The 27,044-nt window shown below is 40.3% G+C and overlaps 4 protein-coding genes across 7 annotated transcripts; 3 read left to right on the forward strand and 1 right to left on the reverse strand.

The window, feature by feature from the left end:
* Positions 1 to 1,102: 1,102 nt before the first annotated feature.
* On the reverse strand, positions 1,103 to 4,954 carry LOC118217830 (transmembrane protein 229B-like). Of its 3 annotated transcripts, none has more exons than XM_035399896.1 (2): positions 4,891 to 4,954; positions 1,103 to 2,264 (listed from the first exon to the last, which is right to left on the reverse strand). In XM_035399896.1, exon 2 carries the CDS (start codon positions 2,221 to 2,223, stop codon positions 1,792 to 1,794), a length of 432 nt encoding a protein of 143 aa, XP_035255787.1. In that variant the 5' UTR covers positions 2,224 to 2,264; positions 4,891 to 4,954; the 3' UTR covers positions 1,103 to 1,791. The 3 variants fall into 3 exon arrangements, with proteins under 3 accessions (XP_035255787.1, XP_035255786.1, XP_035255785.1); XM_035399895.1 differs by lacking the exon at positions 4,891 to 4,954 and adding an exon at positions 4,030 to 4,086; XM_035399894.1 differs by lacking the exon at positions 4,891 to 4,954 and adding an exon at positions 4,669 to 4,804 and having other exon boundaries at positions 1,105 to 2,264.
* A 4,044-nt stretch (positions 4,955 to 8,998) lies between these two features.
* On the forward strand, positions 8,999 to 11,433 carry LOC118217661 (hydroxycarboxylic acid receptor 2-like). Of its 2 annotated transcripts, none has more exons than XM_035399605.1 (2): positions 8,999 to 9,139; positions 9,905 to 11,433. In XM_035399605.1, the coding sequence occupies exon 2, from the start codon at positions 10,053 to 10,055 to the stop codon at positions 11,019 to 11,021; it is 969 nt and encodes a 322-aa protein (XP_035255496.1). In that variant the 5' UTR covers positions 8,999 to 9,139; positions 9,905 to 10,052; the 3' UTR covers positions 11,022 to 11,433. The 2 variants fall into 2 exon arrangements, with proteins under 2 accessions (XP_035255496.1, XP_035255497.1); XM_035399606.1 differs by having other exon boundaries at positions 9,021 to 9,139; positions 9,939 to 11,433.
* A 5,232-nt stretch (positions 11,434 to 16,665) lies between these two features.
* Positions 16,666 to 19,927, forward strand: LOC118218302 (hydroxycarboxylic acid receptor 2-like). The gene is made up of 2 exons (XM_035400884.1): positions 16,666 to 16,761; positions 18,143 to 19,927. Exon 2 carries the CDS (start codon positions 18,319 to 18,321, stop codon positions 19,270 to 19,272), a length of 954 nt encoding a protein of 317 aa, XP_035256775.1. The 5' UTR covers positions 16,666 to 16,761; positions 18,143 to 18,318; the 3' UTR covers positions 19,273 to 19,927.
* A 4,038-nt stretch (positions 19,928 to 23,965) lies between these two features.
* On the forward strand, positions 23,966 to 26,989 carry LOC118218284 (hydroxycarboxylic acid receptor 2-like). Its single transcript, XM_035400855.1, has 2 exons — positions 23,966 to 24,155; positions 25,192 to 26,989. Exon 2 carries the CDS (start codon positions 25,281 to 25,283, stop codon positions 26,250 to 26,252), a length of 972 nt encoding a protein of 323 aa, XP_035256746.1. The 5' UTR covers positions 23,966 to 24,155; positions 25,192 to 25,280; the 3' UTR covers positions 26,253 to 26,989.
* Positions 26,990 to 27,044: the final 55 nt, after the last annotated feature.

Genomic DNA, 27,044 nt, shown 5'->3' on the forward strand with positions numbered 1-27,044 from the left:
ACACACCACTGTTTATTCTTGGCTATTCAACAGGTACACTTACAGTCACATAAATGTCACATTGATGCCAGAATACTCTATGATAGTCTACAAATTATCAATAGCCTATCTCTGGCAGCACACATAAATTCTTCGTAGACCAAGGAAATATGTATATGCAGCTGAACTTGTATTTAAGATACTAGTTCAAGGTTTGGAAGACATTGCGTTCGGGAGACACGCACATTTTCTCCATCACACGTCTGTGTTCTGAATTGTCACACTCTATTTTTCTAAATTGTTTTGGTTTGGAACCATTATCAAGTGTAGCAGAGGTTTGACCTGACTTCGCACATTCATTTTACACAGTGAATATTATATTGGGGTCATCCTCTGCCCCCGAGTGTAGTGCACACAAGGGACACAAAATTGCAGGCTTTAGGCTAAAGATGTACTAAATTTAGGCCATGATTTCCTCAATGTAGCCTATCTTTGCCTACATTATGTTTCCCAGAATAGTTAAATATTTTGTCCGTCAAATAACGTCTGAAGCCGATCAGTCTACGTAAGCCTGATAATTATTGAAAAGGAGACGGGCAGCTGTTGGGTGCTTATTCACTTATTCCTGTCTTGGTGTTGTGTGTGATGTGAAGCCAAAGCCGTTGTGATGTCTATAAGTGGGTCTTTACACACCAAAAAAAAAGAAAAAAGATGAGTACTCAAGTACTATTTTGCGCCTCTACATCATGAAACCTATGCACTTGTTGTACGTCGCTCTGGATAAGAGCGTCTGCTAAATGCCTATAATGTAATGTAAAGTAATCACATGGACAAACTGGCTTGTCATCATGTATAGAAAATCATAAAATGTCCCTCCTCTAATATGAATATGTTGACAGTAATCCAAAGGTCATGTATGGCCAGTATGTACTGTATGCTGGTTTTGTTCTTGTCTTATGTTTGTAAAAAAAAAAAAAAAAAAAACCTTTACGCAGAAGTGCTGCTTTATTCCCATATCAAACCACATTCAAATATTTTCAGCCAGCAGGGGTGTGCTGCTGTAGCCCAAGCCTCTATCAGAGATTTCCGTTAGGCAGACTGAATATATAAGACCAAACATTGACAGGACATTGATACACACTGAACTGTATCTGCCTCTGTTTTAATAGAAACCAAAGAAATGATTTGCACACATTTGCATAGTTTATGTCAGTCTTGGAACATGCAGTTTTCCTCAATGTGTGCTGTTGATTTAACAGTGATGCATGTTAATTATTAGTAAGTATAAATGCTTCCCCATTTCCTTGAGCTCAGTGTTAGGTTGAGCAGCATACATTGCACTTCATACAGAACTGAAAATATAATGAACATATTGCACAACTTCCCTGAGCTCCAACACAAAATTCTGTGTAAATTTTTTCCACTTGAATTTAAGCCCAGATGCACAATGAATACTGAAGTGGAAAGTCTGCTGTTCGTTTCGCAATATTGAAGAGAGAGTGACACAGACCCTATTTCATGTAATCATGAAAAAACATTGTGGTAGCTGTGAGGAATTCAATAGGAAGCCTTCCTGCCTTAAGGCAAGGTGCCTACATTCATAGCAAGTTGAAAAGATTGTTTTTTTAAGACAAGACTTACAAAGTATTATCAATCAAAAGTTCAGTTTATGCAACAACAAAAAAAAAAAAACCCTTTTTTTCCCCTTTTAGAATGGGTGAGTCACTCATTAACAGGCACAGGGAGCTCAGAAAGTTGGGGAACCCACTGTAGGATACCCACTGTCCCCTGTGGACATGGGGAAGCTGTCAGTCAGGTGTGGTGCGGGCTCTCCAGACGCATCCTGAGGGTGTTTCTGATGATGTGGCGCTCTGCGATGAGGCAGGCCAGGGCCCAGGGCAGGGCGTACTCCAGCGTCACCAGGCCCATCACGTTCCAGCGGAAGGACGAGTAGTCCCAGGGGCAGGCCCCCAGCAGCCTCAGAACGAACCCGGTGCTGAACTCCCACAGGTAGGTGAGCAGGGTGTAGACAGTCAGCCGGACCACCAGGGGGCAGCGTGGGCGCAGGCACAGGTGCAGGCGCTCGATGAGGAAGATGGCGGAGCTGTAAATGGGGAGCGCCCAGAGGCTGGTGTGGCCGACCAGCTTCCTGTCGCGGAGCTCGTACCAGTTGCAGGCAGCGGTGAAGGCTACCTCACAAAGGCAGCCGTGCAGGGCGTAGACGTAGAGGCGGGCGATGGGCATCAAGGGATGGAGCACGGCCGGCGATGCCCTCCCACGTCCCCCTGTCATGTTAAAAGAGGAAGAGCTGTGTTTGTGCAACGGCGGGCATTTGTGACGTGGGCATTTGTGCTGTGGTTTTCTTTTTAGAACACTGTTCAGACTTACCATTCCCCATTAAATATACGAGGTTATTTACATTACACAAGGAAACGGACATGGACAGCATTGTTTTTACATAAAATCCATATAGTTGGATATTTTTCACTGCCGCAATTTAGGTTAAGTCCCTTGCTCCGGGGTACAATGGCCATGCCCCAGCAGGAAATGAGTAGGGGTTGGAAGGAAATTTCCCCAGAAATGACACGTTATACCACACTGCCACCGGTATTTTGCACTCTATGCAAAAAAATTCTTGACATTTGCACTAAACATCTCTCACACCTATAACCACCCAGCGTGATGCTATCTTCGTCCTCTTGCTTATCTGCCAAAATCTGATTTACAGTTTTTCTCAATTGTTTAATCGCGTTTCCTGAAACTATAGCTCAATTTCTCAAAACTCTACACACAAAGCACAGCAACAGTTAACTTTTTTCCAAAACTACACAAATCTCTTGCAAAATGCATTCATGCATTCAAAACCATGTTCTCTCTTCTCAAAATGGACTTTTTCTATCAAAATGATTCACACAGGCCTCATATGAATAGGTCTTGTTTAGCATTGATTTCACACTGGTGCGATAAATTTAAAAACACAACCATCAAAATACTGTATATATGTTTTGGCCTCATGAGGTCATGTTACATATTCAAGTGTATAAAATTCTGTAAAAATTGCTTATCTTTTCTCCTTTTTTGAAGTTTTAGTTAGTCTTTTCAAGGGGTCCCAAAATAGGCTGCAATTTTACAGTAAATATAAAGACTGTTGCCATGATACGATACAGTAAATATATCATCATATAAATAGTGCATTTTCTAGGTAAACCTAATTCTAATTCAGTACAGTACAGAACAGAGCTGTAGTTGCAATGTTTCGTTCCTTAGCTAATGCTAACTAGCACTAGTTGAGGTACTCAAAGTTGTGTTACAAAAAAGAGAACTTGAAGTATTTTGTTTGTCTCTCAGTTGGATTTGAGTTTATATAGTGCCTTGATTCGTGACAGATTGCAGAAGGATAAATAAATTATGGATACTCCCTTTTCTTACTTTTCTATCCAGAAGTACACTGCCCCAAAGAGAAGGAAACGATTTATCAACTGACACATACTACCTTATTATTGAGTCAGTTTAACCATTTCAGAATGAAACAATTCAAAAACATTAGTTACTGGAAAGAAGTCCTTGAACACTTAACTGCAGTTTCCAATATTGCAGATTTGTTTTTACGGCAGTTTATTTTGGCATCTGTATCAACATACAGATTGTTTAAGCTTTGATGACAGCACAATTTTATTACAATGAATTGGAAAAGAGACAGATTTGACCTGCAAACTGTTTTGTGTCACAATAATTTTGCAGTTTAAACGAATGTATCATTAGGACTTTGGAGTTGTTGGGTCTTGATAGCAAATCTTTATCTCTTACAGCAAATACTTCATCCATAACTGGAGACCTCATTCAGAGTTTGGTCAACATTCAGTCTTGGCCAGGCAGTTTTCTATTCACAAGTAATCAGTAATGTGAATGTAATCAAAAAATATATATATTTCTTGATTATTAAATTATTAAATATATATGTATTAATATATATATATATATATGTATATATATATACATATTATATATATATATATATATATATATATATATATATATATATATACTCACCGGCCACTTCATTAGGTACTTGCTAGTACCGAGTGTGGTCTTCTGCTGCTATAGCCCATCTGCTTCAAGGTTCGACGTGTTGTGCATTCAGAGATGCTCTTCTGCATACCTCAGTTGTAACGAGTGGTTATTTGAGTTACTGTTGCCTTTCTATCAGCTCTAGCCAGTCTGGCCATTCTCCTCTGACCTCTGCCATCAACAAGGTATTTTTGCCCAGAGAACTGCCGCTCACTGGATATTTTCTCTTTTTCAAACCATTCTCTGTAAACCCTAGAGATGGTTGTGCGTGAAAATCCCAGCAGTTTCTGAAATAGTCAAACCAAACCATCTGGCACCAACAACCATGCCACGTTCAGAGTCACTTAAATCACCTTTCTTCCCCATTCTAATGCTTGGTTTGAACTTCAGCAGATCGTCTTGACCATGTCTACATGCCTAAATGCATTGAGTTTCTGCCACGTGATTGGCTGCTTAGATATTTGCGTTAATGAGCAGTTGAACAGGTGTACCTAATGAAGTGGCCGGTGAGTGTATATATATATATATATATATATATATATATATATATATATATTTGATCTGCATACAAAAATAACAATGTTCATTTAGAGTTTTGAAAATGAATCCAATTCATCTCACCCTGAATTCTGGGCTCCATCCTCCTTGGACCTAATGCTCTTACATCCATCTCTGAGTGCTGAAATGAACTTGCATGGACTGTATTTTACACCATTTCCTTATTTGTGCATAGATCTGCGTTTGTCCCGGGCTAAACATTAAGCCAAAGCTTGACAGTGACATCTCTCTGCACCAGTTCAAATGTAGAGGCGGAGGTGGGGGGGGACTATCTGTCCTTCCTACCTGGGTCATCAACAGAGAGGGGAAATGGAAAAGCAAACCACCTTCACAGACCGGCTGTTCTTTCTCTTTTTCTCTGGCCTTTTCTCTGTGTTTTCTCTGTGTGGAACATTAGCTGGGTGTGGCACACTGGGGACAGCACACATAGGGAATCATTAGGGTTCATAGGCCATAAAACGTATCTCAGAAAAGAGGGACAGATATGGCAATATGGTGGGGGGGAAAGTGGATTTGTTGCAGCATAAGTTTGGCCCACTAGCACGCACTGTACTGTCAAGAAGCATGGAACACGTAACATCCAAATTCTTAAAAAAAATAAAAAATAAAAATGTTTTAAAGAAAGATGCACATCATAGATGATCATTATCTCATTTCTAGCTGTGGTATAGCAGTATTCTTTACAAAATATTTCCTTATATATTTTGTTAGTTAGTCATGACTCTTTTCTATGGAAACAATTGCGGGGAAAATATACAATACAAATTACCTTACAGGGATTAACATTATGCTGCATAATTATACCGGCAATTGATTCTTGACTTGAAACCTGAAGCTTAAAATGATTTCACTGATTCTGGCCTGGCACAGTTGTGCTATGGACAGCACAGAAATCAGTCACTGCATTGTTCACTAAAGTTCAAGAATTTCTCATGTTTTTTTATCCTCTCAGCTGGCAGAACTAAACCTGTAGGGTTATTAAGGATACTACAGAATTTCAAAAGGTGCAAACAAGATGACTGCTGTGATGTGAGTTTTGCAGCACACAATGGATTAGACGACTAGCACTGACACATTGTGCAAAGGAATCAAGCTGTTCCTCCATCAGATGGATGGCCAGACTACCTTTCAAAAGCAGCAGTGTACTCAAACCTTTTGGTTCAAAATGTTTCATTCACACAATTTTTGAGATTTTATTGTGTGGTGTGTGCAAGCCCCCAGTGCAAACTGTTTGCAAGTATTTTGCAAGTTAGCAGACTACCCCCTGTCTGCAATTGGTCCATCCAAATATCAAAAGTTTGGTTGCTTCACGATTGAAAAGTGGGGAGGGGGGGGCAGAGTTCAGCTTTATTTTCCTGTTCCGTCTTATCACTACTGTCCCGTAACAGGCCATATCCACACTCTAGATGGGATGGAGAAGTGGTGTCCTATCCAATAGCTGTCCCATTTTGGAAGTGCTGTCCTATTCAATAGGTTTGCCAAGATTTCAATTGTGCCTTATTCCCCTTTGGAGGAAAGTTTGACCTCATTTGTTAGCCAAATAAAAGATGGGGAAACTAGTAACATTAGGTAGGTAGCTAGCTACCTTGTTACTAGTTTGCACATCTTTTGTTTGGCTACCTTTCTTTTCAGATAATGTACCCTTAGTTTGACAAATGAGTTCAAATTTCCTTGATTTAATTCTTCAATCATAGTGAACGTATCGCATAGGACACATAGGCATAGGCATCCTCAAATCTTCTGTATCTCGTCTAGACGCAACTGTGGTAGCATCGCATCGTCATGATGAATACTTTCCAGGTTGATATTTTGAATGAAGTGTTACTGACTCATGCAAGGACATCACCATCTTTATGATGGATCACGCAGGGATTTTAAAGACAACAAAAGGTGCTCAAATTCCTGGCAGGAAATTTCCATGAAGTTGGGTGGCAATGATCCTGAGTTGTGCAAGAAAACCTGAGGAAATGGAAAATCAAAAAAGTTCTTGCATCCTGGATAGCCAAAAAAAAGAACTGAGTTCGTATGAAGTATACTTACAACGATGTTTGGTGACATGTTTGCTGGTAGTTTTTTTGTACATCATTTGGAGTATATTGCCTGCTTAACAGTGCAGCACTTGGTAAGCACACACCCTCTAACACACGTGGACATGAACAGTGTAGCAGCAAATGGGCATCCTGTGGCAGTAAGCAGGTATTAACCCGGTGGTGCGGCGGCAGTTGGGCTCCCTGTGTTTGTTTTTCTGCGTGGTGCAATAAAACATTGAAGGGTTCAGAGTCCAGCACACTGATATTGACTCACTAGAAGGGGTTGCGCTGCATGCCGGATGAACTGGATGCTCACCGCGGCAAAGCAGACAAAAGTGTGTCTGTGCTTTCCCTTAGTTATTGATAAGAGGTCTAGTTAAGCATAAATCACCAAGGTGATATTGATATTGAACATGTTTGAACCGACATAAAGAACCCACCCACCAACCCAGAAATTCCTTTGAATATAGATAATGGGCAATGCATTACAAGCTGAAAGGACAAAATTACAGCGTTACTATTGGTGACTACACATCACACATTACACAAGATTCCGAAGATATTGTACCTCTCTAACACACGTGGACATACCCAGTTCAAAGCCCTGACCCTTGCCTACACTGCTGCCAACAGGACAGCCCCCATCTACTTGCAGGACATGACTCGATTCTATGTGCCTGCTCGACCACTCCGCTCTGCGGCAGCAGGGCGCCTTGTAACCCCTCCCACCTGCCCAAAGGGATCACAGAGCTTCTCCACCCTAGCTCCCCAATCAAACAATTAAACATCGGTGCTGATTAATAATCCCCAACAGCTGTGGCGTAGAGTTCCGAGAGCCGCCCAGCCCACTCTCTCTCTGCAGCCAACGCAAAACCACGCCCACCCTACCAGAGTAATGTACCTCAAACACTTTATCGAAAACAGGAAGCAGAATTTGCTTAGAATTGCAAGTAGTTGCTGAAACTTGTGGCCTGTCAAAAAAAAAAAAAAAAAAAAAAAAAAAAAAAAAAAAAAAAACATTTTAACAGATGGCATTCACAGGTTCAAGCTGCAATGTATAAACTCACTACAGAAATAAATGAGTCATTTTGTAAGTACTGTACAGCTTTCTGAGGAGTTGAGAAAAAACTTTCAAGAACACCTCAATGCACAGTTAAACATACCGACTACGGCCCTGAGCCTAATCCATGGTAAACTCTGGCCAGTTTCACAAACTTCACTACTTCACAGAAATTAGACAAAACCAGTGGTGTCTCATGAGGTTACTAAAAAGGAAATTACTGAATAAAAGGTAATGTTACTCTCTGGAAATCATTGACATACCAACTCTCTGGAAAACATCTTACAAACCTCAATAACTGCATGTAAGCATTATCAAGCCACGGTGGTGGACATCATGCCTTGTCTCTGTGCTGTGCACAGCGAGGTATCTTTAAAGATGGCCTGGACAGAATCAACAGAGTTCCCTGGGATTGACAGGCACCATCAAGCTACTTTGGCCAGATGTGCGAGTCATTCTCAGGTGGACCTCCGGCACAGTTTATTGACTTGTTACCTTATTATGCCTGATAGTATGTTTCATATTTAGATTAAATATTTTAATGAATCTGTCAGTACATTTTTGGTTTAGTGCTGAATGGATTTGCTTCAGTTTCTACAGTGCATGTGCACGCACCAGCATGCACTCTCCTATCTTACAGGGAGCAGAACACCATCTCTCCCACAAAACGGGCGGAATACCAGAACCCCCCCCCCCCCCCCCCCCCCCCTCCCCCAGTACTCAGATGCAGATTCCAAAGAACAGGTGGCAGCTGAGTGGCAGTGGGTGAGCGCAATTCTGTGCAGAGCAAGTGGAGCATGCAAAAGCAGTGCAGGCAATCAGCAGCACTGGATAGGTTTGACTGCTGGTTTAAAAAAGAAGCTCCATTAGTGCTGTGTGCATGTGAATGGATGGGTATGAAGAAATGTGTTGTGTGTATGCTTGATTGATCATAAACACAATTGATTGATTTATTGATTGTGGAAACACGTGTGTATGTGATTGCTGAGGCCGACCATTGGTTGGCTGCACCAAAATTTCTTGACCGAACTTGAACATTGCATTCCCTGCCTGTCGCTCACTTATGACTCACAGTTTGTTTTAATGTGTTTGTTTTATTTGAATAGTTCAGGAAACTATACTACTCTAGTAGTAATAGGTTTACGTGATTCTTTCAGATTGGAGCCATACGTGTTTGCCTTCCCTGGACTGAGAGAATTGTTCTAATGTTGTAACATCTACTTTACTACTGCACTGTCTTCTAGGTTACTCAGAGAGATCTGTGACACAGACGTGTGAATCCCCACCCACCATCAGCAACTCATTTATCTATAAAATCAGGAAGTTTTGACTGCGTATAGGAAGGATGTTTGTTTGCAGTGCTGTCAATTTCACAAGGTTCCTTCACAAGGTCTCAGCTTCAGGCCATTCTTCCACAGACCAAAAGCCTCAGCTGCAGTTTCTGGTAAGCAATAATAAATTAAACAATATGGTGCTTGCCAATTTTTTTTACCTTGTGTTTAGTTGTTGGTGGTGGGGTCTGTGTGTTCATTTGTTTACCCGCTTTTCTGTTGTAAATCACAGCGGATAAGGACTCTTGCTAAATTATATCTGCATTTAATGCACAAACTGGACATTGTACATCTTTGGTTCACTGATCAGTGATGCAACTTGCCAAACTTTGTCAGATTGTTATTTATTGATTAATCAAAAAAAGGATTCATCAATAGGACAAAACCCATGAGTACAATGCAGCTTCTCTTAATTATGTGGACACACGTTTCCCATGCTGAAGACCAAAACATTATAATAACCATTATCTTCATGATAATCATCATCTTCTTCATTATCGTACAGCATTTCCATCTCAGCATGATGGTCTTATTTTTACAGTTTTACACCTGTGGTTATCTGATAATAGTTGAAATACAGCTCTCTCTCATTACCAGAAACACAATCGGAGAGGATAAAAGTTATGGCATAAAATCTATCACAGGGTACACTCGCTCTGTAAATGCAACATATTGGATGGCCCTTTAGCATTATTGTATTAAACACAGCTGCTCCACACTTATTGTGATAATTTTTGTTTCTGTTGCTTTAAGGTGAAAAATATACATTAAATATCCAGCAGTGTAGAAAATTAATTACAGTGAGACAGACCAGCTCTTACCAGTGAATGGCTTTGAATGTAAATTTAACTGGATCTCATCTTTTTCTTTTAATTCAGTTGTGGCTATCACTAAAGACTGTCTCTCCAACAGCGGCAAAGTAAAAAGAGGAAGAAGAGATTTCTACATCTTAGACTCGAGGGTGTGTTCGACACTTGAGTTTTCTGAAATAGTAGCCTGTGGCACATCAGCTGACCCAGTTCCATAATGGACAACTCGTCCCTGCACTGCCCGTCGGTCCACAACCTGACAGTTGAAGTGCTGCCCCCTGTCCTCATTCTGGAGTTTATACTGGGGCTGCCTGGTAATCTGGTGGCCCTGTGGATCTTCAGCTGCCGAATGCAGAGGTGCACGTCCAACACCATGTACCTGCTGAACCTGCTGATTGCGGACTTCCTCCTGCTGGTCAGCTTACCCTTCCGCATCGACAGCCTGATGCGCGGTGAGAACTGGGTGTTCGGTGACGCCTGGTGCCGCATAAACCTTTTCATGCTGGCGGTCAACCGTTCGGCCAGCATCGGATTCATGACCATCGTGGCTGTCGACCGTTACTTCAAGGTGGTCCACCCGCACCACCGGGTGAATCGGATCACAACAGTGCAGGCGGGAATTCTCTGTGGCATGACGTGGGCGGTGGTGTTGGCTTTGCGGCTCCCCCTGCTGGCCGAACCCCTGTTGCAGCTATCACGGGACAACGTCTCCCTGTGTCGCAGCTTCAACTCGTACAGCGATCCACCTCCAATCATCAAGCTGCACAACGCAGTCTACGTACTAGAGTTCTTCCTGCCGTTCCTGCTCCTGATCTTCTGCTCCGTGCGGATCATTTACATCCTGCGTCATCGCCAGCTGGACAAGAAGCAGCAGGTGAAGCGGGCCATCCAGGTGGTGCTGCTCATCGTGGCCGTCTTCACCATCTGCTTCCTGCCGGGAATCGCCACTGGCATCACCGCCCTTTTCATCAAGAAACTTCGCCCTCATGACTGTGCCTCCTACCAGATGGCTTCCCAGCTCTTCAGCTTTTCGATAGGGTTCACCTACCTGAACAGCACCCTGGACCCGATCATCTACTGCTTATCTAGCAGCACGTTTCGGAACACTCTCAAGAGGTCCTTCAATGCAATGGGCATCTTCCACATGCAGCTGAGTCGAAGGGGTAGTGAGGTCAGTGACCAGTGAAAGGAGACCAGGGCGCGGAACGTCACCTTCTATTAACTTTACATCCTCATGCTGAACAAATCTGCTATAAATATACTGTACTTTTTCCCACTTTCATATGCAATAGTGTTTTCATAATGGTAATCTCTTTCATTCAGGAAGTGTGCAGTATGTCAAAGGTCAAAGTTCAACAGTAGTTTGGGAGAAGAAATCCTGAGAGCATATGTCTGTTTCTCCTTTTAAAAATCAGGCATGAACTGTGATTCTTTTGTTGAGCTGTTAAATTTGTAAATTAGATATCACAGCATGTTTTTAAGGAATAGATATAGGTCATTGTTTCTATTGGCCATGTGACAAATTAGGCAATCAATGAATTAACTGTACTGATGTATGTATGTATGTACATGTACCAATAAATGACATGTGGTTCATATTTTTTAAGCCTCATTCATAGCTACTATAGCTAATTTGTGGAAATGGATCACCCTTACATAACTCCATGTCAAAATGAGATAAATTAAGTTTTATACCATTATAGAACTATTTGATTAAATGATATACATTATAAAAGGCAGTGCATATTTTTCTTCATCTCCATCCATGCCAAATCTGTTGCTTTGCTAAGTCAGAGACCAAAAATTGGTCGTAACCTACTACAGGTGTGTATAGTCAAAAATAGAATGCTAAAAGTATCCATTCTCACTGCCCATTGCAAAACTAGGTCAGACGTCCTCGTCGTCAGTGCCACCACTGGTTAAGGTCTGAAGACCATGTCCTGTTTTTACAATGTGTGGGCATAATTTTTACTAAAAGCTTTTTTATAACACCAGCAGAGAATGGATAAATTAGCTCAAAGCACAGTTCATGACAAAACAAAACTAATATTGTACATATATATATATATATATATATATATATATATATATTTATATATATTTGTGTGTATGTGTGTGTGTATCTGGCTTTTCCCAAATTTTCTTGGTCCAGTGTTGATGACGGTTGGCCCACTGAAGTATTTTCTTCTTCTTACCAAAGTGCGTAGCAAGGGCTTTTTTGCAGGTACACATTTTTTAGACCAGTAGATCATAGTCAACATTTCACTGTAGTCAGGGAAACTGGTTTCTTTCTAGTTGCTTTCAGTTCTTCCTTTAGTTATGCAGTTATGCCGTTTTATTACAGTTTTTTGCTAGACAATACAAGCTATTTGTGTCTCCCTCTTGATGTTCCTGATCTTCTCCTGTTAACATTACTGGCCATCAGCTGGACCTTTTCAGAGTGTACTGAACACTGCACCTGGAAATCTTGCTTTCTTGCCACAATATGTTTTTTAAGGTAGATAAGATTTAACTCAATTTTTATATTGATAATTACTTATCTTCCCAGTATTTATATTCATCATTACAAATATATTTATACTCATCATTACAAACATTTATAAACATGCTTCAGGAGTTCATAAATTACCAATTGTATAGTTTCCAATTCCTTAGCAGGCAAAAAAAATAAATAATTCTGTTCAGTAGCAATACAGTTTAGTAGAACAAAGGAAAAAAAATTGGATGGATTTCCCATATGTTTGGGGCACATATTTAGAGAATTAGAACAGGTATTGTGCGTATGTTTAAATAAGGTATTGTATCAAATAAATGTTAAAAAGAATTTATTATTATTATTATTATTATTATTATTATTATTATTATTATTAATAATAATAATAATAATAATAATAATAATAATAATAATAATAATAATCACAGTGTTCTCAGTTTGCATAACTGTGCTTGTCCTCAGAGGGCTCATTATTGGAGGTTTATAATTTCCTCCTGGGAGTTCTTTTTCATTGGGCCAGGCAGACAAACATAACGTGTGCATGCATCGCTCTCTCTCTCTCTCTCTCTCTCTCACACACACACACACACACACACACACACACACACACACACACACACACACAATGATACAATGAGTTGCACTAATTAAGAAACCATTATTGGGTTCCCAAATACCCCCTGAGAGATCATCACAGATAAACATGTGCAACAATGTGTGTGGGCTCATCCTTACAGTTTACATACACGGTATGCTTGTCCAGGCTTGCATGTATGTCTATGGGTGCATGTAGCCCACCTGGTCAGCATGTCTGAACGTTTCTGTACAGAATCTGTAAATGTATGTGTGTGTGAGTATTTGTACATGTGCTCCTAAAGTTAACATAATTTACTGAATTTGTGCTGAAGAATGGTTGTAAAAGTGCTTTATTTAGAAATGAGCCAGTTTATATCATGGTTATTGAATAGTACAAATTGTTGTATTAATTGCTATGCTTCCATTCGAAGTTTGAGGCAATTTTGTTTTGTCTATCATGTGCATCAGATCCAGTATTGCAGACAGAGCATCAGCATCGTTCCAGAAGACCTGTGCAAGAGTCCATTGTAACAGATAACTAATGAGAATTAGATCAGGTTTTCCAAATCCGCATATTGTCACAAATTGAAGTTAATTACTTAGTTAACAGAATTCAATGAACTGTTCTGCCAGATAAATTTGATGGATCAAACAGCTTCCTCAGTCCAGCAGTGCAGGCCTAATCACTGTGTGCAGACTACGTGTGTGTGAAATTAGTCATTTAGTTGGGACTGTGCTTGTCAAATCATTCTAAACAGTTGAGGACAATTTTGATAAACACATTTTCTAAACATAATAACCATGGGCCCTATCTAATTCACAGTAAATTTAGGTGAATTTCACATTGTTCATTCAAAATGTAAAATTCATGTATTTACGGGAGACACCAAAAATAAAAATAAATAAATAATGGCACCACTGAATGTTGCAACTTTTTGGAAAACATTTACATTAAAACACTCTGGAAAGCGCCTTGCCATCCTTCATTACTGTATGTAAGCACTGAGTATACAGATATAGCGATCGACATCATGCCTTGTCATGGCGCCATGTACAGCTGGGCATGGTCTGAGACGACCCACACTGCATTCGTGGAATTTCTTTGAATAAGCTACGTCGGCCAGATCTGGGAGTTTTTTCACATGAATCTCTAAAATAGGTGATTGACTTTTTAACCGTGTGCTTCACCATCAAAAATAGTGTTTAAATGTGGCCTTTTGTGTGTGGTCCAATCTGTCTATACAGCAGTTTGTGAGGATAGTTCAGCCTATGCCTCCATCTTCGTGAACAGTGTCAGAACCAAATTCTTTTCAGCTGTTTCTTGCTTCTATTTTGAAACTAAACTTAGTTAAGAGTCATTCGCCTTAAACTTAGTCTAACAGTATTCAATGTTTTGTTTTTTGTTTTTTTTTTGTCATCAATCAAGAAATTTAGATTGTCATGCCCCAGACACATTTCATATAACCAATCAACGTCACACATTTGTTCGATTTGTGCAATCAATACATAAACCTTCAAAAGTTGCCTTCAGTTTTCCTATGGCACCACTGGCTCGAAGTTGATAGTAGCTTATATTTCTTAATTCGTTTGCTCCATTTCTGTTTTAAAGAAAGTGTAGTTTGGGGATTTCAGGAGAAAACCTCAGTTTTTCTGTCCTTGACATAATTTTCATGGCTTTGAATTTTGTAGGGCCCTAACAATGACTCATAGTACTATACTACAGGACATACTCTCCAATAGTTTTGCATGATTTTTTCAGATCAGAACTTTGAATTTTTGCCTTCTTTTGACTGAGAAAATTGTCCTAATGTTCTAGCAGTTATAACAGAAACATTTCTAATGTAATGACAGTGATAGGAAAGGTATTTCTGATTATTGGAAGTGATACAAAGAAATGAAGCCACTGTAATGTTGTGACTCAAGGTATGACCACATGTATTCACTGTTTGGGGGTTCAGACCTGGTGTTTGCTCTGTTTGTCTCTTGCCTTGCTACTCTGTAAAATGTCTTTTTGACAGTTCTCTGTAAAAAGCGCTATACAAATATCATTGAATTGAATAGAATATTTGAAGACACTTAATCCTAAAATAGCAATATATCAATGCATAGACAAGCTGCAGTGAACCTAACACTGTGTAGGACAGGAATGCTGAAGTCATACAGTTCAGGACAAAGTCTGTCTCTGAATGGTCCCTGTCCATGAGTTGACCCTGATACAATAAGGGTTTTGAGTTATGCAGTGAAGAGTGATAAAAACATTTTAAACTGATCATAGAGACAGACATGTCTTATTTCATGTGCTGTCATAAAATCATGAAAGCAACGTACTTGTGCTGTCATCATGCTGTGCCTCATGTGTTATGACATGTGCTCTCATTAAATCATGAAACAAAATGTAATAAAAAAATAAAAAAATTTTTAAAAGCTAAGACTCTAATGTAATTACCACTGATGTCAGCCCACATCAGTGTGTTCTCTTGTGTTCTCTTGGGAGCATTTGATTAACTTTTCTGTCACTGGTTAAACTGGGTAGAACCTGCCTGCTGAGTGAGTGTTGGAATGAAATGAAGTTCCTGTTTACACTTGTTCTGAGAAAATGTGCCGGTTTTAGCTGCATTCAGTCATAACTCACATTGATCATCATTAAATACAGTTTAATATGTACTTGCAAATTGCCTTTGATTAAAATATTAACATTTCTGAGATACTATAAATTTGAGTTGGTTACAGAAATGGAATACAGTGCAATAGAGCTGTAGGATACTGCTTCAGAAAAAACAGCAATGGTGGCTCAATTTGTCCAAATGCAAACAGTGTATTGCTTTTGTAGAGTAGCACAGATATGTAACTGACCTCTTCTGGTTATTATTTCAAATATTAAGTGCATTTCTTGAGGTAAAGTCATCCAATTGCTTCAATTTACATTGGTTTAAAAATAGATCAGTTTTGATTTCTATGATGATCAAAGTATGATGAATAGACAGATGTTAACATGACAGAATGCGATGGCACGTTTTAGAAAGCAGAGTGAAATTCAGACTACAGAAAAGGAAGAGCTTTAGAGAAATAACTAACACAAAATGGCACCCGCTTTTCTGTTGGTAAGTTGCCAGACAATGTTTATGTTTTAAATACAACAGCAAGGGTTGTTTCCAGTAAGATATTGCTGGTTGGAGACAAACAACATTTTTGTTATGGGTGGAGAGAAGTTAAGCTATAGCAATTTCCTCGATGACTTGAAATGAACAGTAGAGACATCAGTGAAGTCATTCAAGCCATTGCATGCAAGTGATAAATCATTCAGCAGTGCAGTTGAGAGAAAATAGGAAAAATCATAACTCACGTACTACACAAGAATCAATCTGTATGACAAAAATAAATGAGATTTCCCAGCATTCAGCAGAATCCTGCAGCTGCTACAGCTTCCACTGCAGTCTCAGGCTTTGCTGCGTTCTATACATGGGCTATTTATTCATGGGCTACATTAAAATAAAGAATGCAGCTTCTAAAGGATGTACTCATACCAAGCCTTTCCATCTGTGTGTGTTTTTGTTTGCATTTATAGCCAGGAGGTGCAGGAGGGAGAGTTGGGGGGGGGGGGGGGGGGGGGGTTGTTGGTTGCCTCTACGCTCTACTAAGGTTCTTGCTGTGACTGGGCAAGGGACTTGTGACACAGAAGTTTGAATCTCCACCCACCATCAGCACCTCATTTATCTGTAGCATTAGAGGAAGTTTAAAGTTTAAAGCTTGGGTGTCTTATCTGAATTACCTGAATCCTTGTAGTGCTGTTGGTTTTACAAGGTTCCTTCACCTCCATCTTCCACAGAGAGTCCAAAATCCCCCGCCTTACTGTCTGGTAAGAAATTAAAATCATTTTTTAAAAAATGTATTATGTTCTAGACAATGTACATGTGTTGTTAATTTGCTTGGACATGTTTCTGCTATACATGTCTGCATTCAATGCACACATAAGACATTGTATATGTTGGGTACATTGGATCCAGCAGGTACAGGATATGATGCATTTTGCATCACAGCAAACTGTCAGGCTATTTATTGATTTTTAAAAAAAGACCAATCACTCGAATAATTCCCATGTTGAAGATATACCATACCAATGATGTGTGAAAGATAATCATCCACCACAGAGAGCAGGATGCGCTCTGAGTTGTCTTTACAAATCACAGGGTACACCTGCTCTGTAAATACAACACATTGGATGGCACTTAAAGTCTTATAACATTCTTGATTGAAACATATCTGCCCACTGATTTTTCTGACATTGTTTTTGTGTCGGTTGCATTGATTACATTACATTACATTTATTTGGCAGATGCTTTTATCCAAAGCGACGAACAAAAAGTGCATTTCATGGTCATAGACAACTGCTAAACACAGGTTCAGTAAGGTACAATACTTATTTTGTACAGCTATTTCTAGCCAAGACACAGTTTAGTTCACGCAGTGAACACTATTCAGACCTAACCTCTGCAAAGCCAACTAGGCAGAAGAATAAGCTACAGTATTAGGACAAATACAAATTACCAAAAAGTGCTGGGATGGGGCAACATGTAACAAGTGTCATGAAAGGGGGGGGGGGGATTGATGAAAAACATGCTTTAAATATTTGGCAGCATTGAAAATTAAGATTGAAGAAGGGGTGGGCTATCATTGTGATGTACTAGCATGTACAATGTATATATAGTAGGCCTATGCAATGATTTTCTAGAGATGTAGAAGTTTTAGAAATGTCAGAGTACTTAAAAATGGATGATCATGGCATTTTAATTTCCACAAATATACTTGGTCAGTTGCATTATGAGAGCTGAGGATGCAGCTCAAATTCAGGCTAAAGTCCTTTTTTATATAATGTACAAGACGTTTTCCCTCTTCAAAAAATAATAATAATTTTAAAAAATAATAAAAAACTAGAACATATAAACTTTTGACTAACAAAAGAAGTAAAGCAGAAGGGGAAGCAATAGTGATTGCAATATGTGATTTTACCAGGAAAAAGTGGGACATTTTACTTGATGAATTCAAAATAATGAATAATGCTATCATTGTAAAATATGGATCACATTATGCAATCAGCACACATTGTGATAACCTTATCTTAAAAAATGCATTACTGTTGACTCACTACATTCCTGGAATAGGAACAGTGAGACAAAACCAGCCAATGGTTATGAATGTAAATGCAATTGGATGTCATCTCTTTCTTTTAATTCATTCAGGACTTCCACTAAAGAGATCATTCTCTCTACTATACTCCATTAAAACATCTCCATTAGAACATACTGCTCAAACGGTGGTGAAGTAAAAAAAAAGAAAAGAAAAGAAGAAGAAAGGATTTTCACAGCTTCTGCCCGTGGGCGTATTCAGAGTTTACGTCAGCTGACCCAGTCACATAATGTCCAACTCCTCCATGCACTGCTTGGAAGCCCAGGACTTTGTAGGTAAAGTGGTGCCCCCTGCCCTCATCGTGGAGTTACTACTGGGGCTGCCTGGTAATCTGGTGGCCTTGTGGATCTTCAGCTGCCGCATGAAGGACTGGAAGTGCAACACCGTGTACCAGCTGAACCTGCTGATTGCGGACTTCCTCCTGCTGGTCAGCGTACCCTTCCGCATCGATCACCTGATGCGCGGTGAGAACTGGGTGTTCGGCGATATCGTGTGCCGCATAAACCTTTTCATGCTGGCGGTCAACCGTTCGGCCAGCATCGGATTTTTGACCATCGTGGCTGTCGACCGTTACTTCAAGGTGGTCCACCCGCACCACCGGGTGAATCGGATCACAACAGTGCAGGCGGGAATTCTCTGTGGCATGACGTGGGCGGTGGTGTTGGCTCTACGGCTCCCCCTGTTGTCAATCCCCCTCATGCAGACACCACAGGACCTCAACGTCTCCCTGTGTCGCAGTTTCAGCTCGTACAGCAACCCATCTCTGATCATCATTCTGCACTACGTGGTCTACATATTGGAGTTCTTTCTGCCATTCCTGCTCCTGATCTTCTGCTCCCTGCGGATCTTTTTGGTCCTGCACGGCCGCCAGATGGGCAAGAAGCAGAAGGTGAAGCGGGCCATCCAGGCGGTGCTGCTCATCGTGGCCGTCTTCGCCATCTGCTTCCTGCCGGGAATCGCCTCTGGCCTCGCCGCCCTTTTCATCCAGAAATTTCGCCCCAAAGACTGCGACTCCTACCGGATGGCTACCCAGCTCTTCAGCATGTCGCTCGGGTTCACCTACCTGAACAGCACCCTGGACCCGATCATCTACTGCTTATCTAGCACCGCATTCCGGAACACTCTCAAGGACTCACTCAACGCACTGGGCATATGTCACTTTCAGGAGAGCCAGAACGAGTGAAAGGGGACCGGGGCGTGGCACAGCACCGTCTATTAACTTTACATCCTCATGCTGAACAAATATGCTATAAATATACTGCACTTTTACACCCACTTTCATATGCAACAGTGTTTTTGTAATGGTAATCTGTTTCATTCAGGAAGTGTAGGTTAAAGTTCAAAGGTGAACAGTGGGTTGGGAGAGCAAATCCTGAAATCATACATTTGTTTCTCCTTTTAAAAATCAGGCATTTTGGAACATTTTTAGATCCCTGTATCTGTTAAACTAGGCATGATACCAAGTGTAAAATATGGTTTTATTCATTTTAATACACAAAGACTGTCTGAAGAAAGTATGAGAAAAATTGGAAACACACTGTAAGCCCATAAAGCATAAAGATATAAAAAATATTTTATTAAATACTGTATATTATAAGAGGCAGTGAAAAATTTTCTTTATCTCCATCCATGCCAAATCAGTTGTTTTGCCAAGTCAACGACCAAAGATTGATAGCAGCCTACCACAGGTGTGCATAATCACAAACAAATGAAAAAGTATACATTCTCATTCCACATTGCAAAACTAGGACAGGCTTCATCAACATACTGATTTTATTCAAGCTCACACTGAAGAAGTGCATAAGGTAAATGGTGGTGGAGAGCACAGATCATAAAAAGCATGAGATCTTAAGGGGCAAATGTTTCATCTTCGTCAGTGCCACCACTGTTCAAGGTATGAAGACCACGTCCTGTTTTTACAATGCGTATAATAATTGATACATTTGATAATAATTAACCAGTTAAATCAAATTTATTTTACATGTTGAATAAGTAAGGTGTTCTAATTGCTGATGCACTTGTGCTTGATACACAGAGTACCAAACATTAAATGAAGCTGTTGGCTGTTAGAATTTCTGAATTAAGATATTAAACATATTTTACTTAATCCTCACGTCCCTGAAAACCTCATGTCTAACTGTCCGAGATTTAATTAGCTTCTTGGTGAAAAGCCACACCTACATGCAAATTGTATGGATTACTGCTGGTGCAGGCACATTTTTAAGCGTAGCAACTTCCTTAACTTTTTAAGATATTCAATCGAACAAGCTGCAACTCAAGTTTTGTCCAAATCAGTCAAACCATCTAGGAGGGGATAGACTTAAATGTTTTTTAATTTATTTAAAATGGTGAAAAATTCATAAAGGTAAATTTTTGGATCTATTCGAGAAATATATTCCTCATGAGGAGGGGCATTGACATTAGATTAAGGTTGCAATGGAGAGGTGCGTGTACATGTTTCTTCCCACATGCACATTTATTGTTTTGCTCCTGCTATATTTTTTAATGTAGCAAACTTGTTTATATAACTTTTAAAGATATGGGCCAGCGGATGCTATATACCAAGTTTTGTGCAAACTGGATATATAGTCCAGGAGATTATGAATACCAGAAGATCCAATATAGCAGACTGTATGAGTTGAAATTGCAAATTTGTACACTTTGAATTGGAGGAGTCTATGGATGCTGGTTTTGTGTTTCTAGGTTAAACACACTTTGATCATTTTGGTTCAACTGACTGTTATAGCGCCACTGTGAGGCCCATCTGTGTCAAACTTGAACATTTGCCTGCGCAAGGACCTATCATCTATCATTCTTCCAATTACAATTGGTAAAAACTGCCCAGACAGAATATAAAAAAATGGCAAACAAATATAATATGCAAGCAGAAATGGGGCAGCTGGTAGAAAATCTGGCCATATTTTAAACTCCAGATGTGATATACCATACGTTAAGGGTATATTAAAGATACCTTAAGCCATACCTTAAAGATCACTTTGAAAGTTGAATAAAGTCAACCCAGTAATGAGCCTCTCATTATTTGTGGACCCATCTTTTAAGGTCCTCAACCCTGCCATTTGTTGCCATGTAGTGAAGAAATAGAATGTTTTGATCACCCATTGGGATGCTCAATTAAAAGTACTCAAACTACCTGCTATTTTCTTGGCAATTATAACACATGAGCTAAATTTTGTATTTGATATGGCACTTAGACAATGATGAGCACATTTCTTTCTGACCCAAACAATTGGTTTGTTCTGCCATTTAGAATTGAACCACTGGCAAAGCGTATTAGAGCCAATGAACTTCAGTTGTTGTTCATTGAAGTCACCAGCTCTACATTACCAGTCCAAACTTGAAAACACTTGAAAAGCTTCAGTCACTCTTATCTGCCGATTCACCTGCTTGGGTGCCAGGAGAAACATAAAATGTCATCCTGACTTTGGAGTTGACATCTGGGAGATCTAAATTGGCGTTGATATCTGAGTTTTGTACTTCAGTCTAGCTTTTCTAGATTTCATCTGTGGCTATTTTCACCTACTTAAGTGGCAGGAGGAACTGTAGTCATTTGAAGAACTGAGGAACGTGGTTGCAGCAAATAGAATTAGTAATCAAGACCTCATTAAACCAAAGAGAGTAGAACGAACACATGACTTTTTAACCATGGTCAGCACAATGTTATAGGGATAAAAGGGTATTGACCTCATCATGTTGCAGTTACAAACCGTGAATTAAGCCCCTGTGCCCCACAGTTCATTATCGCACTACAAAGTGTTATTTGGTTACCGGGTGTTTCTGAATTGACGTCTGGTAGTATCAACTGAATGCTAGTTCAAGTTAAGGAGCTTTCTCAGTTTTACTACCTATGACTGCCGAAATGAGAATTTATTGTTGTTATTATTATTATTATTGTTGTTATTGTTATCACGGTGTTCTCAGTTTGCATAACTGTGCTTTAGCGTTCTCAAGGGGCTCATTATTGCAAGCATGGAATCTCCTCCTGGGAGTTCTTCCACTGCACCAGGAGTGCAGAGGCAGACAAACACAACGCGTACACGCATGTCTCTCTTCCTCTCCTTTCCTCTCTTTCCCTCTCTCTCTCACACACACACACACACAATGATACACACACATGCACAAACTTGCACGGACTCAAAGAAGCGCAAACAACCGATTCACACAGCCTGATGGAGCTGTCCGCAGACTCTCTCCTTGTTAGTGAGAACCATGAGTTGCACTAATTAAGAAACCATTATTGGGTTCCCAAATACCCCCTGAGAGATCATCACAGACAAACATGTGCAACAATGTGTGTGGGCTCATCCTTACAGTTTACATACACGGTATGCTTGTCCAGGCTTGCATGTATGTCTATGGGTGCATGTAGCCCACCTGGTCAGCATGTCCGAACGTTTCTGTACAGAATCTGTAAATGCATGTGTGTGTGAGCATGTGTACATGTGCTCCTGCAGTCAATACAATTCTCTTAACATTTTACATTCAACCAAATAGCATATTTTGTAAAAATGCAATGTCTACCATTTTATATGGCGCTGCCTTCCATTTCCATGTCCAAGAACCAGCCAAAAGTACAGAATTCTGAGTCATTATTTCAGATGTTTCTTTGTATTTGCAACATTGCGCACAGAGCATCAGCATTGTCACAGAAGACAATGTGCAAGAGTTCATTGTAACAGGTAACTAATGAGAATTCGATCAGGTTTTCCAAATTTGCAGATTGGCACAAATTGAAGTTAATTACTTTGAAAGAGTTGATAGAATTCAATGAACTGTACCGCCAGGTAAACTTGATGGATCAAACAACTTCCTCAGTCCAGCAGTGCAGGCCTAATCACTCTGTGCAGACCAAGTGTGTGTGTGTGTGTGTGTGTGTGAAATTAGCCATTTAGTTGGGACTGTGCTTGTCACATCATTCTAAGCAGCTGAGGACAATTTTCATAAACACATTTTCTAAACATAATAACTATGGTTCCTCCCTAATTCACAGAAAATGTAGGTGCATTTCACATTGTTCATTCAAAATGCAAAATGCATGTATTTAAGGGAGACACCAAAAATAGAAGAAAAAAATTGACACCACTGAATGTTGCAACTTTTACTTACTTAATTTATATTAAAACTCTCTGGAAAGCGACTTACTGTGCTGTCATACTGTGCCTCATGTGTTATGACATGCGCCGTCATAAAATCATGAAACAAAATTTAAAAAAAAGAAAAACAGCTAAGACTCTAATGTAATTACCACTGATGTCAGCCCACATCAGTGTGTTCTCTTGTGTTCTCTTGGGAGCATTTGATGAATTTTTCTGTCACTGGTTAAACTGGGTAGAACCTGCCTGCTGAGTGAGTGTTGGAATGAAATGAAGTTTCTGTTTACACTTGTTCTGAGAAAATGTGCCGGTTTTAGCTGCATTCAGCCATAACTCACAGTGATCATCATCAAATCTAGAAAAGTTATTATTTAAACAGTGCATTGCTTTTGTAGAGTAACAACTTGATCTGGTTATTATCTCAAATATTAAAATAATTTTTGTCCAATCATCCAATTGCTTCAGTTTACGTTCTATGATGATCAAAGTTTGATGAACAGACACAAATCCAGATGCTGCGGCTGCTACAGCTTCCAATGCAGTCTCAGGCTTTGCTGTGTTCTATACATGGGCTATTCAAGAGCTACGTGAAAATGAGGAATGCATCTTCTAAATGATGTACTCATACCAAGCCTTTCCATCTGTATGTGTCTTTGTTTGCATTTGTAGCCAGGAGGTGCAGGAGGGAGAGTTGGGGGAGGGGGGGGGGGGGTTGTTGGTTGCCTCTACGCTCTACTAAGGTTCTTGCTGTGACTGGGCAAGAGACCTGTGACACAGAAGTTTGACTCCCCACCCACCATCAGCACCTCATTTATCTGTAGCATCAGAGGACGTTTAAAGTTTAAAGCGTGGGTGAATTACCTGAATCCTTGTAGTGCTGTTGATTTTACAAGGTTCCTTTGCAAGGTCTCAGCCTCACCCCCATCTTCCAGAGAATCCAATCCCCCGCCGTCTGGTAAGAAATGAAAAACAATTTGGTCCTCAGCACTCTTTTTTTACATTATGTTCTAGACAATATCCATATGTGATTAATTTGCTTGGTCATGTTTCTGCTATTAGTCTGCTACATTAGACACTGTATATTTTGGGTACATTGTTCAGTGGCTAGATCCAGCAGGTACAGGATCTAATACAATGTGCATCATAACAAACAGTTGACAGGCTATTTAATGATTCAAAGAAAAAAAAGATCACTTGGCTATTTCCCAAGTTGAAGATATACCATACCAATAGTGCCGCAAAGATAATCATCCACCACAGAGAGCAGGATGCGCTCTGAGTTGTCTTTACAAATCACAGGGTACACCTGCTCTGTAAATACAACACATTGGATGGCACTTAAAGCCTTATAACATTCTTGATTGCAACATATCTACCCACTGATTTTTCTGACGTTGTGTCTGTTGCATTGGTAAACAACATGCTTTAAATATTTGGCAGCAATTTTTGAAAATGAAGAATGAAGGAGGGGTGGGCTATCATTGTGATGTACTAGCATGTGCAATGTATATATAGTAGGCCTATACAATCATTTTCTAGAAACCTAGAAGTTTTAGAAATGTTGAAGTAGTTAAAAATTGATGATTGTGGCATTTTAATTTCCACAAAGATACTTGGTCAGTTGCATTATGAGAGCTGAGGTTGCAGCTGAAATTCAGGCTAAAGTCTTTTTTCATATAAGAAGACTTTCCCTCTTCAAATAAATAAATAAAAAATTATAAAAAACTTGAACATATTAACTTTTGACTAACAAAAGAAGTAAAGCAGAAGGGGAGCCAATAGTGATTGTGATATGTGATTTTACCAGAAAAACATTTGGGACATTTCACTAAAATTTCTTGATGAATCCGAAATGATGAATAATGCTATCATTGTAAAATATGGATCACATTATGCAATCAGCACACATTGTGATAACCTTATCGTAAAAAATTGCATTACTGTTGACTACTACTCTGCTCCATTAAAACATAGTTTTACTGCTCTAACAGTGGTGAAGTAAAAAAAGAAGAAGAAAGGATTTTCACAGCTTCTGCCCGTGGGCGTGTTCAGAGTTTACGTCAGCTGACCCAGTCACATAATGGCCAACTCCTCCATGCACTGCCTGGAAGCCCAGAGCTTGGTAGGTAAAGTGGTGCCCCCTATGCTCATCGTGGAGTTTCAGCTGGGGTTGCCTGGTAACCTGGTGGCCCTGTGGATCTTCTGCTGCCGCATGAATGACTGGAAGTCCAACACCGTGTACCTGCTGAACCTGCTGATTGCGGACTTCCTCCTGCTGGTCAGCGTACCCTTCCGCATCGACACCCTGCTGCGCGGTGAGAACTGGGTGTTCGGTGACGCCTGGTGCCGCATAAACCTTTTCATGCTGGCGGTCAACCGTTCGGCCAGCATCGGATTTTTGACCATCGTGGCTGTCGACCGTTACTTCAAGGTGGTCCACCCGCACCACCGGGTGAATCGGATCACAACAGTGCAGGCGGGAATTCTCTGTGGCATGACGTGGGCGGTGGTGTTGGCTCTACGGCTCCCCCTGCTGGCGGCCCCCCTCATGCAGACATCACAGGACCTCAACATCTCCCTGTGTCGCAGTTTCAGCTCGTACAGCAACCCATCTCTGATCATCAGGCTGCACTACGCAGTCTACATATTGGAGTTCCTCCTGCCATTCATGCTTCTGATCTTCTGCTCCATGCGGATCTTCTGGGTCCTGCATGATCGCCAGCTGGACAAGAAGCAGCAGGTGAAGCGGGCCATCCAGGTGGTGCTGCTCATCGTGGCCGTCTTCACCATCTGCTTCCTGCCGGGAATCGCCACTGGGCTCGCTGGCATTTTCATACTGATATTCAAACCCAAAGACTGCGCCTCCTACCGGATAGTCACCCAGTTCTTCAGCATGTCGCTCGGGTTCACCTACCTGAACAGCACCCTGGACCCTCTCATCTACTGCTTCTCCAGCAGCATATTTCGGAACACCCTCAAGACCTCCTTGAATGCACTGGGCATATGTCACTTCAAGGTGAGCTCGCAGGAAAACATGTCCGGTGACGATTGAGGGAGGACCAGGGTGTGGCCACCTCCAGGGGAAGGCCTCTCCCCCCCCCCCCCCCCACCCCCCACAGCTTCTGCTCCAAGAGCATCTGCGCTCCCTCCTTTCTGCAGTTTACTGTTCAAACTTGGACTGTCACCTGCAGTGTACTGCCATAGCAACTTATACTAATTTGCATCATCATGCTGAATAAACTACGCTAAAAATATATGCTCTGTAAATTTGACATAGTGGTGTTTAGATCAAAGGTCAATGGTGCGTTGGGATCTTGAGTGAGAACAAATCTGACAGACTTCCTTTTTGATTAAATCCTACATTTGTTTATCCTTTTAAAAACCAGGCATGAAGAATGATTCTTCTGTTATATTTGTAAATTAGATGTCACAGCATGTAATGTTGACTTTTGTTGGAGAATGGCAATTGTTTTAAGCAAGAAAGATGTGTTTGTTATGCTACAAGTCAAAGACCAGAAATTGGTAGTATCCAGTTGCATGCATGTTTCATTCTTCAAATCATCGTCAGCACCACCTGAAGTCCTATTTTTGCAACGGGTGCTGATAATTTGTACTTTTTCTTTTTTTTGAACCCCAGCAGAGATTGTACGAATTAGCAAACATACTTCTTGATAAAACTAATATCACTTTGCTGGTGGAAGTGGATACATCTTACTTTGAGGATTCTTATAATGAAGGTTTTGTTTTGTATTAAACTTTCTTGGTGAGGTTTATTTATTGTTTAATTATTAGAGGTCAGTGTATGTTACCATATCATTCTCCTTGATAAACAATTGGCCATTTC

The sequence above is a fragment of the Anguilla anguilla genome, chromosome 18 (genome assembly GCF_013347855.1).
Source record: "Anguilla anguilla isolate fAngAng1 chromosome 18, fAngAng1.pri, whole genome shotgun sequence".
NCBI classification, from domain to species: domain Eukaryota; kingdom Metazoa; phylum Chordata; class Actinopteri; order Anguilliformes; family Anguillidae; genus Anguilla; species Anguilla anguilla.